This window comes from Macaca nemestrina, chromosome 13 (genome assembly GCF_043159975.1).
Source record: "Macaca nemestrina isolate mMacNem1 chromosome 13, mMacNem.hap1, whole genome shotgun sequence".
In the NCBI taxonomy this organism is placed as follows: Eukaryota; Metazoa; Chordata; class Mammalia; order Primates; family Cercopithecidae; genus Macaca; species Macaca nemestrina.
This window is the reverse complement of record NC_092137.1, coordinates 103354754-103374810: the sequence shown is the minus strand read 5'-3', so window position 1 is coordinate 103374810 and position 20057 is coordinate 103354754. Positions and strand designations below refer to the sequence as shown.

At 41.9% G+C, this 20057-nt stretch overlaps 1 protein-coding gene across 2 annotated transcripts in view; it reads right to left on the bottom strand.

Moving 5' to 3' along the window:
* Positions 1–2345: 2345 nt before the first annotated feature.
* Positions 2346–20057, bottom strand: part of LOC105496029 (ribose 5-phosphate isomerase A) — a 54585-nt gene continuing 36873 nt past the window's right edge. Inside the window, exons 5-9 of one of the 2 annotated variants that reach the window (XM_011766063.3) lie at positions 19296–19360; positions 18174–18242; positions 17245–17386; positions 15866–15965; positions 2346–3317 (exon numbers count right to left, since the gene is read on the bottom strand). In XM_011766063.3, coding sequence (XP_011764365.2) covers positions 3220–3317; positions 15866–15965; positions 17245–17386; positions 18174–18242; positions 19296–19360 — 474 coding nt within the window. In that variant the 3' untranslated portion in view covers positions 2346–3219. The remainder of the gene's footprint in view (positions 3318–15865; positions 15966–17244; positions 17387–18173; positions 18243–19295; positions 19361–20057) is intronic. The other variant, XM_071077047.1, reaches the window with a different exon arrangement.

Here is a 20057-nt window from a genome sequence, read left to right as displayed (position 1 = left end):
TGCTTTAACAAATTACTTGTCACTCAAGTTACAACTTACGGACACAATTAAGGAACACAAACTATTCCAAGCCCTATAACCACCTTGAAGTAGGAACAAGGCCTAGAGCCAGAGAAGTCTGGTTGGTCTGCTTTCCAGTGGGTGACCTGAACAAGTTACTTAAACTAAGCCTCAGTTTCTCACTCAGCAGATTATAAGAACAAAAACACCATAAAGATGTTGTGAGCTCACAGGGCAAAAACCCAAATAGTGCCTGGCACACATTCAGGTTCAATATGATAGCTCCCTGCTTCCCCTTTATCCTTGCCACTTTAGGATAAAATTTGAAACTACTGAAATATAACAGTTCCATTAAAATAGTACATCAAAGCAAAGCCCTGCCCCTGAAATAAAAGATAGCTTCTTGGAACGATTCCTCCAAACTTAGCTCTTCTGTGGAACTTGCCTGTCTCCATTAGAATTTTCCCACAAAAAGTTGCAACACACCATCCCTGGCACTTCTTGAGACCAACATAAGAGTATCCTCCCAGACACTACAAAACCCCCAACCTGAAGACCAGGGGTTCCAGGGCTGGCTCAGTCACTAACTAGCTCTGTCTGTGACAAGTGACTTATCCTATTCAGGCCTCTTTCTCCGCCGTCAACTGATGGCTTATTTAATTAGAAGTGCTTTAATGGAGTCAAAGCCGGCAAAGACTGCACGTAGGAAGCTGTCACCAGAGTCATCTGTCAGCCACTTTCCCCATACATGACTCACCTCTTGCCCCCCTGCCCACTGTGTTCCTCCACTAGACCATTCCTCTGTCAAGGTGCCTGTCAGGCTCACCAGGCTGGAAGCCCCTGGAGCACAGGAGGATCTTACTCATCTGTGTCCCATCCTCTCCCTCCCACTAGTGCCCACTAGGAATTGGCCCATGATGGGCGTTCAAACAGTCTGATCAATGAAGAATATAAAAACTTAATGAGAGGTTGTAGCTGAAACCAAATTGAATAGATTTTATTCGAATCAGAGTGATTTTGCTCCTTTGATACCTTCCAGAAGTGTGACTGCTTACCTTGGTTATAACCATTTCTCAAAAACCAAACTTGCAGCTCACCCTTGTCCCTGAGATTCATCATTAATCACATGTACTGGCATGTGGGTCACATGAAAAAAATTGTTTTTTCCATCTAACTCCCCAGAAAGATCGCATTTAATGAGTTTTAATGAAGAATCTTTAGTCGAAATGTACCTTGCTGCATGTGTAAAGCAGAGCAGGTGTTTTGTTTTCTTCAAGAGACGAAAACCTAACATCAACATTCAAAGGAACTTCAGATCCATCACAGGTGCAAACGCCTGTGAAACCCACAGAACATTTACATGTGATGTGGTGCATGCAGGTGTTTTTCAGAAATTCGGCTTAACTTTGTTGTTTATCTTTATTCCTAAATTTAATCCATGCCACAAAAGCTTTAAAGGATTATTTCAAAAATTAGTTCTATCGAGATCTCAGCTAAGTTGTAGTGCCCGTTTTGTGCAAAAATTATGACCCAAATTAAAAGAAAATAAAGCACTCCTGACAATACGTTTCCTAACAATATGTGAGGCAACTATTTTTAAAGAGCACCTTGAAAGTGAAGAGGGATTCTGAAATAAGCATCTTTAATGCCTTCTCTCCTGATTAACTTCTATTTTACAACTTGATTTAGCAAGAATTTAGATGCTAACATGGCTGATCATTATTACCGAAGCATCAAAATAGAGGGTAAAATGAGGGAAATGACTGTTCCAAGTATCATGCAAAGTTAGCAAGGGGAAATCAGGGCTCTCAGCATCAACACCCTTTAACAGCAGGATGGATTCCTTTGAGCCTTGTCTAGAATGCTCACTGAGCTGGTCAGGCCTTTCCTTTCCCTGTCTATGAGGCTCTTTTTTGGAGAGCTATTTATTAAGCAGATTGTCTGCAGATTACAGAGTTGGGGGTGCTAATGAGGAAATTCAGGTTACCTGTTTTGCTGCATATCAGCTTCCATCACTAAAGAAGGTTTGACTAATATAAAATGTGGAGATAATTTGTGACTTTTGTTCATCTGTGTTACCCTTCATGTACGAAGAAAATTAATACCTTGCCTGACAAAAGGCTACAGCGTATTTCCTTAGATAACTGACATATCTGGAAGACAGTTCTCCCAGAAATAATGAAAGTAGTTACCTATTCTTTGGTTCAAGATTTCTTGAGTGAATTCCACCCCTTATCACAGATCTGATGTACGCTGGGTGGGCAAAACTGATTCCCCTCCCATCTTGGCTTTCCTTCTGTGGCCATTTAAATTTAAATTCTACAATAAAGACAAAAGAGTCAAAATGGCACCACACTGTTTTATTTAAACCTGCAAACAATATAAAGAGGTAAGGACTTCTGACGCCAAACCACGCAAGTAATAAGAAAAGAACAGAAAAAAATATTAACAAAAAGAAAATCATTAAAAATAAAACAACAAAGTACTTCACATTTCACAGCAGTGCTTTGGCAGTACTGGCAAACATTTCTGGTCAACTGCTTCCAACAGCAGGGATATGAAGAAACCCCCAGATCTTAGCAAAAGTATAACCACATTTTCTCCCTGATAGCTTACATTCCAAGTCATTCCATACCATACAGCTCCACTCCACAGTTTTATAAACCTGATCTTAAGATGTAACTAGGTATTATGTGTGCTCACAATGAAAACTAACTAAAAACAAAACAGAGGGTAGCAGACAAGTAAACAAAGTTTCCAGTAAGGCATCAGGAGATCACTGCTGGCTGGGCCCCTCACTTTACCAGCTTAAAGAAGTTTTGATTTTTATTTCTCAGCAAACCCAATATTCAGAAGCTTTACCAGCAGACTCAAGTCAAAGGTTTTAAATACAGTTCAGCTCTCCCTTTTTTTTTTTTTTTTTTGGTAAATATTTCATATAAAACATGAAATCAAGTTCTACTTTATTTAAAAAAACTGAATATTTTAATAGTAAAAATATATGTTTATATTTCTCTTTTTAAAAAGACATTTAATAACAATACTTCATAAGACCGATTTAACTCCCCTCCCACTCTCCCTCCCCGCCCCCCCCCCCCCCCCCCGCCACCAGTTGTCCACCCTGGCAGAGATACATTAAGGCAAAGGCTCCTGGAGAAGTACGTTCACCTTGGCTGTGGGCTGGAGACTCAAGGTGAACACACTCTGCTCCTTGCAGGGTCAACAGAAAGGCTTCTCCCTCATGTTCACTGAGCCATCCTGCATCCCAAAGTAGACTCTCTCAGCCATGTTGATGAATAGGCCTGTGTCCACCACACCTGCAGGACAAAGGACAGAAAGAAACATTAACGTTTCAGTCTCCTAAAGCAAAATCAAAGACTGCAGGGTCACTAGAAGCAACTGTCATACACAGCATTGGACGAATGACAAATCTAAAGCCTCTCTCTCCCACACAGCAATGAAAAGAGATTCTGATTATCTTCATTTCTTCTTGCCACCTCCTTTTCCCCTCCCACTTTGGCCTTCTTTCTGTACCCAAACATGCTAAGCTTTGTCCTGCCCTGAGGCCTTTGTTCATGCTGTTCCCTCTGCCTGGGCCAGTCATTGTCAAGCACTTCAAGGGGCTGGCTTGTCTCTGTCCTTCAGACATATCGGATGGCAAGTCATCCTCTAGAGATCCTCCATGACTACTCCAACCAAGGAGCCCCACTACCAGTTATTTTCAATCACACCACCAGCCTTGAAAGATTTCCTCGGAATGGGAGGAGATATTGGCAAAGCACATGCCTGACAAAGGACTCATATAAAAAATATAAACAATTTACAAATCATCAAGAAAAAGACAGAATCCCCATAGAAAAATGGGCAAAAGACTGAACAAGTACCTCATAAAAGAAGCTATCCAAAATGGCCAATAAACATTTTAAAAGATGCTCAAATTCATTCACTGAAAGGAAATACAAATTAATATTACAAGATATCACTACACACACACTGAAGTGAGTGTAATGAAATTTTGCTGGGATGCAAAGACACTCATACACATTGATGGTGAAAGCTGAGCTGGCAAAAGCACTTTGGAAATGTGAATACATCTTCCAAAGCTGAACGTATTCATACCTAACCACTCAGCAATTCTACTCCTAGGTATACCACTGTTAGGCATACATATGGTCATCAAAAGACATGTGTACGATGTTCATAGTGGCGCTTTTCCTGTTAGCTAAAAACTGAAAATACCCAAATGTCCATCAAGAGTAGAATAGAGGCTGGGTATGGTGGCTCATGCCTATAATCCCAGCACTTTGGGAATGAAGCCCAGGAGTTCAATGGAGCTCCAGATGGAGCTGATGGAGCCCAGGAGTTTGACACCAGTCTGGGCAACATAACATAGAGATGGCAGCTCTACAAAAAAATACAAAAATTAGCCAAGCATGCCGGCACATGCCTGTAGTCCCAGCTACTCGGGAGGCTGAGGTGGGAGGATCGTCTGAGCCCAGGAGCAGAGGGTGCAGTGAGCCATGATTATGACACCATACTCCAGCCTGGGTGACAGAGCAAGATCCTGTCTCCAAAAAATAAAGAAAGAGAAAAAACTAAAAGAGTAGAATAGATATAAACTTTTTTTCACACACATACAGATGATGGAATATGATTCAGCAGTGAAAATTAACAACTACACACAACCTTTACCAAGAATATTTACATACACACACACATACTTCAATGATATAACACTTTAACTGTAAGAGAAAAGGTATAATGAACCAGGTATGCATGGAAACACACCTGCACACACTGCTGGTAGAAGAGTAAGTGAATACAAGCTACAGACAGCAATTTGGTACCATCTAACAAAAATCACAGACGCATTAATCTTTTCATCCAGTGATTCCCTGCTAGCAAAAATCTGCAAACGTAAATGATCACTAGTGGTGATCCAGTTAAGCAATAATGTTACATAGCTAAAGTGGAATACATTCAGTTATTCAGAAAAAAAAAAAAAAGGAACAAGGAAGCTCTTTTATAAGCCAGTGTGTAATAATCTCCAAGACAGGCAAAGCAGGAAACAGAACATGTATAAAGCAGGCTACCACTAGTGTAAAAACGGGTGGGGCGGGAGGAGTTTCAATTTGTGTGTTTATTAAAGTCTATCTCAAAGGCCACCCAATTTTGGTAACACTGGCTGCCTCCAGGTAGGGTAACTAGTTGGTTGGAAAAGTGGCAAAGAGGACTTGCCATTCTTTAACTCATAATTTTAAACTACACAAATTCAAAAAGATAAACACAATGAAAGCTTGCAGGAAAATGGCGGACAGGAGACAGGACTAATGTGCAGTGCCCACTTGGACAGACAAAACAGTGCGTGGGGATGCACATTGTGAACTTGTGCTCCAAGAACCGCCATAGAAACATACCAGGAAAACCAACAGAATTCACAGACCCTTTGAAAGAAGTGGCTTGCTGCTGTAAACTCCACAAGACAGCCAAAAAACTGTGAGTTCCCAAAGTGTGAGAGGGGGAAAAGTCAGCCTCTGAACATACATCCCCACTGGGGAACCTGAAAAATCCAGATCACAGAAGCTGGATTTAACCCTACCTAGAGCTGAAATGGATTTAGAGAGCTGAGCAAGCTATAAAAGTAGAAACAGCAGCAGGAAGAGCTATGTAGACACTCCCAGTTCCCAGCTTGAGCCCAGGGAAGCCATCCCTGGCTTTATTTCACAGGGGTCCTTGGGGAAGAAAACGCAGCCAGCGGAACTGAGGAGGGGCCACACGGTGAAGGAAGCTTCTAGCTGAACTTTGTAATAATTTCAACTGAGCACAAATTTTCCCGAGAAGAAGCCGGTAGGGGACAAATGGGAAGTGCAGATACAAATGAGGAAGCCACAGCCGAAGGTGCAGACAGGCAGGCAGGGGTGAGGCCTGAGAGGCCTGCTTGCTTTCTCAGTAGGGAGGCCTATAGCCTGGGCAAGATCTCAGCCCTGCTCACCATGGTGGGGCATGGCGGGAGTGAAACTGGCCTTGCTGGCTGTGTGGCAGCTGGGTGGGGTCTGTCACTGCTGCCTTTCTCCTACTTCCCTGGCAGCCTGTATGACGCAGAAGAGGCAGCCATAATCCCCCTGGGAACATAACTCCATTGACCTGAGAACTACCCTCCAACCCCCTCCCCAGTGGCCACAGCAAGCTCCGCCCAAGGGAAGTCTGACTCAGACCCACCTAACTCTGCCCTAACCTGACGGTTTTTCTCTACCTGCCGTGGTAGCCAAAGACAAAAGACATAAACACTTGGGAGTTCTATGGCCCTGCCCATTACCTAAGAAACCAAAATACTTATCCTGGCCAACACAGACAAGCTTGTATCCCCACTATACTACTGCAGCTGATGCTTTCTTGAAAGCACCACCTCCTGGCTGAAGGCCAAGCAACTCAAGCCACTACAGAAACTCGTAACAGAACAACCCGGCTCCAAAAAGGGGAAAACAACAGCTAATTCCACTGCCTGCAACGTCCTGGCTAACCAGAGATCCTGAGTCTGTCCACATGACTTCACTGCTAGCATAAATCAGCATTCAAGAAAATCAGTGTACTAAACAAAAATACAACCAGGGACTCCCACAGAGTCCACTTCACTCTCCTGCTCCCTCCATCAAAGCAGGTGCTGGTATCCACAGCTCGGAGACCTAAAGACAGATCACATCACAGGACTTTCTGCAGACATTCCCCAGTACCAGCCTGGAGCCTGGTAGCCCCACTGGGTGGCTACACCCAGAAAGGCACAACCACTGCAGTCCAGTTCTCAAGAATCCTCATCCTTAGGGGAAGGCGAAGAGCACCCCATCAAAGGATCACCCCATTGGACAAAAGAATTTGAACAGTAGCCCTTGGGTTCCAGATCTTTCCAATGAAACAGTCTACTCAAATGAGAAGGAACTAGAAAACAAATTCTGGTAATATGACAAAACAAGGTTCTACAGCACCTTCAAAAGATCACACTAGCTCTCCAGCAACAGATCCAAACCAAGAAGAAATCTCTAAATTGCCAGATAAAGAATTCAGAAGGCTGATTATTAAGCTACTCAAGGAGGTACCAGAGAAAGGTGAAAACCAACTTAAAGAAAATTTTAGAAGACTCCAGAGAAAGAGATGTCATAAAGAAAAGACAATCAAACTTCTGGAAATGAAAGACACACTTGAGAAATGCAAAATACACTAGGAAATTTCAACAACAGACTAGAACAAGTAGAAAAAAAGAACTTCAGAGCTCGAAGACAAGGCTTTCAAATTAATCTAATCCAAGAAAGACAAAGAAAAAAAAAATCAAAAAACTGAACAAAGCCTCCAAGAAATTTGGATTATGTTAAACAACCAAACATAAGAATAACGGATGTTCCTGAGGAAGGAGAGAAATCAAAAAGTTTGGAAAGCTTATTTGAGGGAATAACTGAGGAAAACTTTCCTGGTGTTGCTAGAAATCTAGATATCCAAATAAAAAAGCTTAAAGAACACTCAGGAAATTCATTGCAAAAAGATCACCACCTAGGCATACAGTCATCGGGTCATCTAAAGTAAGACGAAGGAAAGAATCTTGAAAGTTGTCAGGCAAAAGCATTAGGTAACCTATAAAAGAAAGCCTATCAAATTAACGGCAGATTTCTCAGCAGAAGCCCTACAAGCCAGAAGGGATTGGGGTCTTATCTTTAGCCTCCTTAAACTAATTATCAGCCAATATCCAGCAAAACTATGCTTCATAAATGAAGGAGAGATACAGTCATTTTCAGACAAACAAATGCTGAGAGAATTCGCCACTACCAAGCTAGCCTGACAAGAAATGCTAAAATGAGTTCTAAATCTTGATACAAAACTCACAATAAACCTAAATAGAACCTCCTTAAAGCAAAAATTTCACAGGGCCTATGAAACAATATCACAGTGCAAAAATAACAAGGTATCCAGGAGACAACTACCATGATGAATAAAACAGTACCTCACATCTCAATATTAACGCTGATGTAAACTGCCTAAATGCTCTACTTAAAAGGTACACAATGGGCCGGGCTCGGTGGGAGGCCAAGGCAGGTGGATCACCTAAGGTCAGGAGTTTGAGACCAGCCTGGCCAACATGGTGAAACGCTGTCTCTACTAAAAATACAAAAAAATTAGCCAGGCTTGGTGGCAGGCACCTGTAATCCCAGCTACTCGGGAGGGTGAGGCAGGAGAATCGCTTGAACCTGAGAGGCGAAGGTTGCAGTGAGCCAAGAATATGCCATTGAGGCCGGGCGCGGTGGCTCAAGCCTGTAATCCCAGCACTTTGGGAGGCCGAGACGGGCGGATCACGAGGTCAGGAGATCGAGACCATCCTGGCTAGCACGGTGAAACCCCGTCTCTACTAAAAAATACAAAAAAATTAGCCGGGCGAGGTGGCGGGTGCCTGTAGTCCCAGCTACTCGGGAGGCTGAGGCAGGAGAATGGTGTAAACCTGGGAGGCGGAGCTTACAGTGAGCTGAGATCTGGCCACCGCACTCCAGCCTGGGCGACAGAGCGAGACTCTGTCTCAAAAAAAAAAAAAAAAAAAAAAGAATATGCCATTGCACTCCAGCCTGGGCAACAAGAGTGAAACTCTGCCTCAAAAAAATAAAAAGATACACAATGGCAGAATGCATAAAAATCTACCAACCAAGCATCTGTTGTCTTCAAGAGACTCACCTAACACATAAGGATTCATATAAACTTACTGTAAAGGGGTAGGAAAAGATATTCCATGCAAATAGAAACCAAAAGCAAGCAGGAGTAGCTATTCTTCTATCAGACAAAACAGACTTTACAGCAACAAGTTAGAAAAAACAAAGAGGAACATTATATAATGATACAAAGATTAGTACAACAGGAAAATATCACAATCCTAAATATATATGCACCTAACACTAGAGCTCGCAAATTTATAGAACTGTTACTACTAGACCTAAAAAATGAGATAGATGGCAATACAATAATAGTGGGGGACTTCAGTACTCCACTGACAGCACTAGACAGGTCAGCAAGACAGAAAGTCAACAAAGAAACAATGGACTTAAACTATACCCTGCAGCAAATGGACTTAACAGATATCTACAGAACATTCCACCTAACAAGTAAAGAATATATGTTCTTTTCATCAGCGTGGAACATTCTCCAACATGACAGGCTACAAAACAAGTCTCAATAAAATTTTTAAAAATCTAAATTATATCAAGTACTCTCGCAGACCACAGTGGAATAAAACTGGAAATCAACTCCAAAAGGAACCCTCAAAACTACAAAAATACATGGAAATTAAATAATCTGCTCCTGAGTGATCTCTGGGTCAACAATGCAATCAAGATGGAAATTTAAAAATTATTTGAACTGAATAATAATATAGATACAACCTATCAAAACCTCTGGGATACAGCAAAAGCAGTGCTAAGAGGAAAGCTCATAGCCTTAAATGCCTAAACCAAAAACTCTTTTGAAAGAGTACAAATAGATAATCTGAGGTCACACTTCAAGGAACTAGAGAAACAAGAACAGACCACACTCAAACCCAGCAGAAGAAAAGAAATAACTAAAAGCAGAACTAAAGGAAATTGAAACAAAAAATACAAAAAAGATAAATGAAACAAAAAGCTGGTTCTTTGAAAAGATAACATTGATAGACCAATAGTGAGATTAACCAAGAAAAGAAGAGAGAACATCCAAATAAGCTCAATTACAAATGAAATGGGAGCTATTACAACCAATACCACAGAAATACAAAAGATCATTCAAGGCTACTATGAACACCTGTATGTGCATGAACTAGAAAATCTGGAAATATACAAGCCTCTTAGATTAAAGCAGGAAGAAACAGAAACTATGAACAAATCAATAACAAGCAGCGACACTGAAACAGTAATTTTAAAAACTGCCAACAAAAAAACAGTCCAGAACCAAACGGATTCACAGCTGAATTCTATCAGACATTCAAAAAATTGGTAGCAATCCTATTGAAACTATTCCAAAAGATGGAAAAAAAAGGGAATCCTCTCTAAATCATTCTATGAAGCCAGTATTACCCTAATACCAAAACCAGGAAAGATCATAACAAAAAAAGAAAACTACAGACCAATATCCCTGATGGACATAGATGCAAAAATTCTCAACAAAATACCAGCTAACCAAATCCAACAGCATATCAAAAAGATAATACAGCATAGGCGAGTGGGTTTCATACCAGGGATGCAGGGATGGTTTAACATATGCAAGTCAACAAATGTGTGGGCCGGGCGCGGTGGCTCAAGCCTGTAATCCCAGCACTTTGGGAGGCCGAGACGGGCGGATCAGGAGGTCAGGAGATCGAGACCATCCTGGCTAACACGGTGAAACCCCGTCTCTACTAAAAAATACAAAAAACTAGCCGGGCGAGGTGGCGGGCGCCTGTAGTCCCAGCTACTCGGGAGGCTGAGGCAGGAGAATGGCGGGAACCCGGGAGGCAGAGCTTGCAGTGAGCTGAGATCCGGCCACAGCACTCCAGCCTGGGCGACAGAGCGAGACTCTGTCTCAAAAAAAAAAAAAAACCAAATGTGATACAACACATAAACAATTAAAAACAAAAATCATATGATCATCTCAATAGATGCAGAAAAAGCATCTGTCAAAATCTAGCATCCCTTTATTATTAAAACCCTCAGCAAAATCAACATAAAGGGGGACATACCTAAAGGTAATAAAAGCCACCTATGACAAACCTACAGCCAGTATTATACTGAAAGGGGAAAAGTTGAAAGCATTCCCCCTGAGAACTGGAACAAGACAAGGATATCCACTTTCACCACTTCTATTCAACACACTACTGAAATCCTAGCCAGAGCAATCAGACAAGATGAAGACAGGGCATCCAGATCATTAAAGAGGAAGTCAAAAGGTTGCTCTTCACTAATAATAAGATCATATACCTAGAAAACCCTCAGGATTCATCCAAAAAGCTCTTAGATCTGATAAATGAATTTAGTAAAGTTTCAGGATACAAAACCAATGTGCACAAATCAATGGCACTGCTACACACCAACAGCAACCAAGCAGAGAATCAAATCAAGAACTCAACCCCTTTTATGACAGCTGCAAAAAAAATAAAATACTTAGGAGTATACCCAATCAAGGAGGTGAAAGATCTCTACAAGGAAAACTACAAAACACTGCTGAAAAAAACCACAGACAACACAAACAAATGGGACACATCCCATGCTTATGGATGGATAGAATCACTATTGTGAAAATGACCATATACTGCCAAAAGCAATCTACAAATTCAGTGCCATTCCCATCAAAATACTGCCATCATTCTGCACAGAACCAGAAAAAACAATCCTAAAATTCATATGGAAACAACAAAGAGCCCACATAGCCAAAGCAAAGACTAAGCAAAAAGAACACATCTGGAGGCATTACATTACCTGACTTCAAACTACACTAGAAGGTCATAGTCACCAAACAGCATGGTACTGGTATAAAAACAGGCATATAGACCAATGGAATAGAATAGAGAAGCCAGAAATAAAGCCAAATACTTACAGCCAACTGATCTTCAACAAAGCAAACAAAAACATCAAGGGGGAAAGGACACCCTATTCAACAAATGGTGCTGGGATAACTGGCAAGCCACATGTAGAAGAATGAAATTGGATTGTCATCTCTTACACAAAAACTCAAATCAAGATGGATCAAAGACTTAAATTAAAGACTTGAAACTATAAAAACTCTAGAGGACAACATTGAAAAAACCCTTCTAGATACTGGCTTAGGCAAAGATTTCATGACGAAGAACCCAAAAGCAAATGACAAAAACAAAGATAAATAGGTGGGACTTAATTAAAATAGGGAGCTTCTGCACAGCAAAAGGAACAGTCAAGCAGAGTAAACAGACAATCTACAGAGTGGGAGAAAATTTCCACAATCTATAAATCTGAAAAAGGACTGATATCTAGAATATATAAGGAACTCAAATTAGCAAAAAAAAAAATCCCATCAAAAAGTGGGCCAAGGACATGAACAGACAATTCTCAAAAGAAGACATACAAACGGCCAACAAACATATGAAAAAATGCTCAACATTACTAATGATCAGGGAAATGCAAATTAAAACGAAGATGTGATACCACCTTACTCCCGCAAGAATCAAAAAATAATAGATGTTGGCGTGGATGCAGTGAAAAGGGAATACTTCCACACTGCTGGTGGGAATGTAAACTAGTACAACCGCTATGGAAAACAGTGTGAAGAAGATTCCTTAAAAAACTCAAAAGTAGAACTACCATCTGATCCAGCAATCCCACTACTGGGTATCTACCAGAGGAAAAGAAGTCATTATATGAAAAGGACATTTGTACACACATGTTGATAACAGCACAACTTGCAATTGCAACAATATGGAACCAGCCTAAATGTCTATCAACCAATGAGTGGATAAAGAAAATGTGATACACACACACACACACACACACACACACACACACACACACACACACACGCACAGCATGGAAGATTACTCAGCCATAAAAAGGAATGAAATAATGGCATTCACCGCAACCTGGATGGAGTTGGAGACTATTATTCTAAGTGAAGTAACTCAGAGATGGAAACCCAAACATCGTATGTTCTTACTTAAAACTGGGAGCTTAAGCGATGAGGACACAAAGGTGTAAGAATAATACAATGGACTCTGGGAACTCAGGAGAAAGGGTGGGAGTGGGATGAGGGAGAAAAGACTACGCATTGGGTACAGTGTATGTTGCCTGGGTAACGGGTGCAACAAAATCTCAGAAATCACCACTAAAGAACTTATCCATGTAGCCAAACATCACATGTTTCCCAACAACTACTGAAATAATTTTAAAAATTAAAAAAAAAAAAACTCCCAAAGACAGCTCCCAATAAACAAATACAATGGAGTAGTGATCCAGTGACGAAAAGCCAACAGGCAGAGCAAAGAGGTGCTGAACACAGATAAAGGTCCCTGGCACCAAACTGTGCCTGTGCAACTGGATCCTTCCAAAGATGAGCAAAGGAGCCACTCAAGACCCGTTCTTTTCAAAATGTCTGCAATATAAGGAGAAAGCTTCCACTGATCCAAAAGACAGTTAAACCAGGTTCAGAAAAGACTTTAACGAAAGAGCAGAGATGAATGGGCAGGAGTCTAAGGTAAGACTTTAGAGCAACTTCTCTTTCAATTACTGAGATGCTGGGTGTGACTGACCTCCCCCAATTCCCCGATCAAATATAGTGGAAAGAGCAGAGGATGCTAAATGTGAACCTAGGGGAAAGAACTCCAGTAGCCCGGTCCTTCCATTCAGAGTCACTCTGCTCTGGGTGGAACACAACAAAACATCAAAGGGAGCTGTTCTCCAAGCGTCCTCACATACTGCGTATGAATACACATGGTAACAGATATAAACAGGGAAACTCGCCCCGCTTCTCTTCTCCTGATATTGGTCCAGCCGTGAATCTAATAGACTCAATCAGGAAAAGAAAAAATGAGAAAAGATACAGCAAACCACTCTGATTGTCCTGTAGATACCACATTATATGATTTAATAGCTAGCCTCTTTTATCATTCTCCTCACTCTAAGTTCCTAACAAAACTCTGAACGTCTTTAGGATGCCATTTCTACATATTTTTGTTTGAAGAATCACACATGAGGGAAATTTCCTTACAAAGGACATCTCAGAATCTCAAGCCAAGAAAGGTCTAACCAGGAGCAAGAGTGACACCTAGTGGGCACTGCAAGAAATCCACCTATACAGCACCCACATTGGTGAGCCCTTTCCTCCTGGGGGCCCTGGGTTTGTCTGCATTATCACCAAGGGCAAGTTCTCCCACTTTACTAACAGTGATCTGCAAATCTTCTCTTCCTCCTACTTTCTTGGCTGTTTAGTTCTTCCATTAAAAAGAGAACACTAACCAAGAAAATGAGTATAAGCCAACTCATCTTTTTGACTTAACGTGGTAAAAGACTGTCAATAAAAAACTAAAATAAAATAACAGACTAAAGTAGAATTGGCGTCAGGCACAGTGGCTCACACCTGTGATCCTGGCACTTTGGGAGGCCAAGGCAGATACTGAGCCCAGTTCAAGACCAGCCTGGGCAACACTGTGAAATCCCATTTCTATAAAAAAATTCAAAACTTAGCCGGTCGTGGTGGTGTGCGTCTGTAGTCCCATCTACTGGGGACGCTGAAACGGGACGATTGTTTGAGCCCAGGTCAATGCTGCAGTAAGCCATGATCACACCACTGCACTCCTTTCTGGGTGACAAAGCGAGACCCTGTCTCAAAAAATAAATGAATAAAGTAGAACTGGAAGAACTAGCTTTTCATTACACACCTTATATTCACACTATTTTAAATCCCAACTAGCACAGGTGTATCTTAGACTCTTAGTATATTTAATTAATAGTAACAATAGTACCTTTCTTTCAAGGAATTTATTCATTCAACAAACACTTTCCCTTCTGCAATGGGCACTGTTTTAACTCATTTAATCCACCCAATAACCTTATAAGGTAGGTACTATAATTAACTAGCCCCTTCTACATAGGAAGAAACTCAGGCACAGAGATGTTAACTAACTGCTAAAAGGTAACATGCCAGAGCACAGCTGGGTTAGGATCCTTACCCAGAATAGTCTGCTCCACTAAACTGGTCTGAAAGGTCCTGTCAGTCAGTTTCAGCCCAAGAATATTCCATGTTAGGGAATATTCCGTTAGCCTCTTAGTCTCGCAATATCCTAAGAAGCTGATACCTCTCAAGACTGCCTCTTCCTTTTAATCCCCTTGTACGAGTCCTTGATACCTCCTCTAGCCTGGACTAGGGCTCCAGCCTCATAACTCATCTCTACACTGCCCACCCATCCTTCACACAGGGCCCCATCCTGGCTCTTATTCCATCATTCCCTGGCACAGCTGCATTAGAGGCTCCCTAAGGCTCTAAATGTTCATTTCACACAGACTCTCCTCACCTGGTGCTTCAGCAAGTAAGCATTAAACATTTGGGGTCTAGTGGCAGACAACTTAGGGTGCCCATCCTGGTGCTGTCTTTGGGCAAACAGCTTAACCTTCCTCAGCCAGTGTCCTCCTCTATAACTACCTCATCAAAGCAGGAATCAAAGGAAACATTTTTAGACACTTAGCACCATGTCTAACTTATGCTATGCCAAGGCACGGGTGAAAAACCACCTCTACACCATAAAACATCCTCGCATTCTGCCAAAAAGAACCTTTTTGTGCACTCTAGACTCTTGGTATTCCTCTAGTAGAATTTAGCACATTCTATCTTATTTGTAGGCATGGCTTCTACACATACACACAGATTCCCACAGGTTTACATCAATTCTCCTTAAGGACAGATTACAAGTCCTCCAAATTGAAGTATCCCCTGTAACACACAGCACAACATCTTGCCTTTGGCATGCATCCAATGAATATGGATTAACTGAGTTATTTTCCCCCATGCTTAAGAGAGTCCACAAAAAGAGGCTGCAGTCCAGCTCCTGGAAGGAAAGGTTCTACCCAGAGATGATAACCTTATTTCAAGGCAAGTCCCCTCTGAACTTCCGTCAGCTTCAGGATTATCCCAACTCAAACAGGCTGTGAAATGCACAAGCAACAAAGGTGCTAGGTAAGCAACAATTGTTAGGGGAAGGGAATACGGCAAAGGAGGTAAAGTTAAAAACCCAAACATAGTATAAAGGGAATTCTTCTTTCCAACCAAGCCTTACAAAGCCCATGTCCATTGTGCCTTCCCTAGCCAGATGTAGGGGCCAGTTATGAAGGGCATGGGTGTGTACATGCCTGTTGAATGCCACTCATGTTACCTGGGATCATTTTGATAGCTGTGTTCACTTCACTCCATTTGTGTACCCGGTCAAACTTCCAGTCCAAGATAAAATTCCCATTATCTGTCACCACAGGACCCTAGAAGATAATTTTCCACAATGAACAAGGATGCAGATACAGGTAGGCAGAGAAAGACAGGAAAGTAGAGGGGACAACAAAAGACATATATGCATTTTAACCAGCTCCCACTTTATGCTTTCTTAGAAGGTGTGCTGTGAAGTGGTAATAAGCAGGAGCTTTGAAATCAGACTTAGATTGTAGTCTTTGTAGAGAGAGAATACAAGCCTCTTAACAAATGTATCAAGCTATTTTTACTCACATGAGCTCCCACTATGACTATGTGAACATGTCACAATTATCACCACATTCCTATCTGATTTCTGGTTCATTGTTCTTACTTCCTTTAGTCCAAAATTTATTGTTCTTATCTGCTTCCTTAAGTTACTACTGGGCCAATAAGAAAAAGGGCAAGAAACAGAATCCAAAAGACAATAAGAACACTAGCAGCAACGTGGCTTTCAAATAAGAACTCTGACAGGGTCAAGGTCGAACGACTTCTCCATTTTGTGCTGCATTTCTTTCACGCGCCAACAATATGAACGTCAGTCAGAGCACCGTACAACCACTAGGAATAGAACTACGGTTTTTTTAAAAGTCACAGAAACACCGGGGACAAAGTATATTAAAATAAAAATGTATCAGGGTAGGGTGACAGATCTTTTCGCCATCCTCCAAAGTATTTATGTAGTTACACATGTAACTGTGGTTAGCTTCTGGATTGCTCTTTGCTTGCTTATTTAAGTACAAAAAGAGGGAAAAGTTCTGTGCAATCCACTTTAGAAGCTAAAGAGAAACATGAAAAATCTGGACCATCTGGAGTGTGTTCCTGGGGAAGAGTTCACACAACCCAGGAAATTCTACTTCTTGTCACATTTAACCACAGAATGAGAGGAAAGAAGAGGGAGAAAAGAAGTTACACCATGGAACCTAAAAAACTTTCTGCTTCAAACGGGTTCCCAAAGCCAGTGTTTCACAGCTGCCAATCAGGGTGTTCCAGGCCTCAGGCACAAAGGTCAGATCACCTGTGGGATGTCAGAACGTGAGGCACAGAGAAAGAATCATTCCCCTATCTGTACAAAGGAGATGCACTGTATTAAGTGAGGTCTTGTCTACAAGAGTTTGAATGCAGAAACTAACAGGGCCAACTCTCTGAAAATAAACAAATACATCAATTAAAAATAAATAAAAGCCAATTGCCTGGTGGAGGCACAGAGAACCTAACTGGAACAGAAGGGAGCACACCACACTGAAAACCTGAGTGCACCCAGGACACTCCCGGCCCAACCAGGCCACTCACAGCCTTGTTGACAGCCATTCGAAGTTCAACCACGCCCCCAAACTTCTGGCTCACAGCTCGGCTCACTGGGACATAGGCCATTGGGATGACTTCGATGGGGATTCCCTTGTGCCACTGATCCCCGAGATTCTTCGAATCTTTCCTGGAAAGGAGGAGTCAAAAAGTGAAATAAAAGTAAATAAGTTCAATAGTACAGGCAAACACCAAATTCAGGAATAGGGTTAATTAGATGGTAGGAAGGCAAGGAAAGTGATCAGAGGCAGTATACACAGGGCTTCAAATGAATTAGCTGTTTCACTATATAGGAAAAGAGCTATTTGAAATACATATGACAAAAAGGTTAAAATCTGATATTGCTGGCTTGTAGGTACGTAGGTGTTTAATATTTATGCTCATCCTGTGGCTACATTTCACAAGCAAATACACACATGCACATATTTGAAATTAACATGCTCAGCACAGTGCTTTTGACCAGATTCCTCTCAGATGCTCATCTGAGAGCCTGGCCAAAGACTATCAATGACACCAGTCACCTGCGGCAAACCCTGACCTGAGAAGAAGCAGGGCATGCTGAGTCACTGCCCGTGGGCAGGGCACACCCTGAGGCTCCCTGTGAGGATCCAGTGAGTGACATGACACATGAGAGCACGATCTGCTAACAGGGTGAAAAGCTGTTTCCCCGTTCCACTGAACACGTGAAATAATGCTAGAGATCCTGGCTGCAGATAACAGTGGTGTGATTAGCAACATCTACCTTCAGCCTAGAAGCAGAACATAAAGTCTCCCAGACACTGTACTAAGTCCTAGCAATCAGTCTCAGAAAGTCAGAGAGTCCCTGCAGCTCTCCATTTCCCCCTTCACAAAAATGAGGATGAGGCCTAGGGCTCCAATCTACCTCCTTAGTTGGCAGTTCAGACACCAGAAACTACCTGAAATCAGCGATCACGATGAAGCGACTAGCATAGCCAGCCACAATCTTCTCCTGGGTCAGGCAGCCTCTGCAGATAGGAAGGAAGCAAAGGAACACAGGAGTAAGACAAAAATCTCAGTTTGGGAACTAAGGTCACATACAGGAATCCCAAATCCACTTAATCCTGGCACTTAAAAAGAAACTTAACTTTTAATTTTCAAAGGGACATCCCCAGTCCCATCATGCTGCTCCTAGTAAATGGACTCTAGAAACATTACCCTGTGTCTGAAAGAAACCTAGAAAGCAGACAAGGTTCCCATTCAGGCCAGGCATAATTCCATCCAAATGCATCTGAGAGGAAGCATTGTGTACAGGGAGACGTCATCTGGACATGGCATGAATGGGAGGGTCTAGAAGCTGAGGGCATGCTTTGAACAACCTGCCCAATCGACTATTTGCCAATGAGGGTGATGAAGTGGAGACAGCCCAGAGCACTGAATCAGCAGATTTGGGTCCAGGTCTACCTCTACGGTTCAGCAGCTAAATTATCTCACATCTGCAGTTGACATGATTAAATAACACATAAGGAAATCTAATAAACAGTAAAGTGTGATTTTAAACAAATGCCACATCACTCCATAGTCTGCTTGATTATAAGAGCCAGCAGAACAGGATTTCACCTTTCTCAACTCACCATTTCTACCACTCCCCAAATCAGCACTTAAGAAATACCCAATTAATGTCTTCCAAAGGAACAAATAATATCCCTAACTGCTCACAGAGGTAAGCACAGCTTCAAAGCAAAAGTCACACACTGGTGCCCACAGACCTAATAATCTAGCCAATATTATTTTGATTTGGCCTTACGTTTTTAAAGTCTGAATCAACAAAAGAACACAGATCCACAGGGAATCCATTATGATGAATGATCTCACTAAAGAGGCCCAGGTTCCTCGTCACTAAATTGCTGCTAATGACCAGAAATGCTGAGTTGGGTCCAAGGCCATATGCTATTAATATCCCAGGAGAAAGCCAAACTTGCATACGTCACAGTGGCAATTTGTTTATTCTGTATCCATCTTGCTTTGCTAAGGATTAACTGGCAGATACTCTTTAGCACAGAAGCCCCCACCACACTCACCCGCCGCCCTTGATGAGATTGAGATCAGCATCTACTTCATCAGCACCATCGATGGCAAGGTCGATCTGCATCGGGGGGAAAGGAAAGATACAAAAACCACTTGAGGGGAGGCTCTGTGCTAATTGCCCGAGCGTGCAATAGCTCCTCAGATACTCAGCAGCCCTATTAGCTAATTCCAGTACTCCCATTTAACAAATCAAGAAATTGAGCTACAAGAGATTAAGGCGCTCCACTAGGATCAAAGGGAAACAGCACAGGACTTGGGACTCTAACCGGGGTACAGTTCTTACCCACAAGACTATGTTCCCTTTTCTCATTGATAGGCTTCCCTGTGGACAACCTGGCACTATTTAGAACATATGTTCTCAGTGTGGGTGCTATCACCTCCCCCAAGAGGCAAAAATTGGTTTTTGGTGGGGGAATAAAAAATCTTAGATATTACAATGAGTCTTGTCCAACCAAAGGGTCAATACAGTAATATCTGTGCTACTAAATTCCACTGGGGGTGGGAAAGTGCAAAAAAAAAAAAAAAAAAAACCGGATTCAGAAGTCTCTGTACTGTGAGCAACATCAAATGAAGAGATACGTAAGAAAGCTGACGTGTTCCCGAACTGGAAATTATCTGGGACATTGCCACTAAGACCCCACTTGTCTGGGCTTGCCTGCTCCCTCTATTAGGAAGCTCCACCACAAGCCCCTAAAGCGGTTGGGGGGCAAATGGGTTCATCTAGCTTTCAAAAATCAAAATCAAGAAAGTTACAC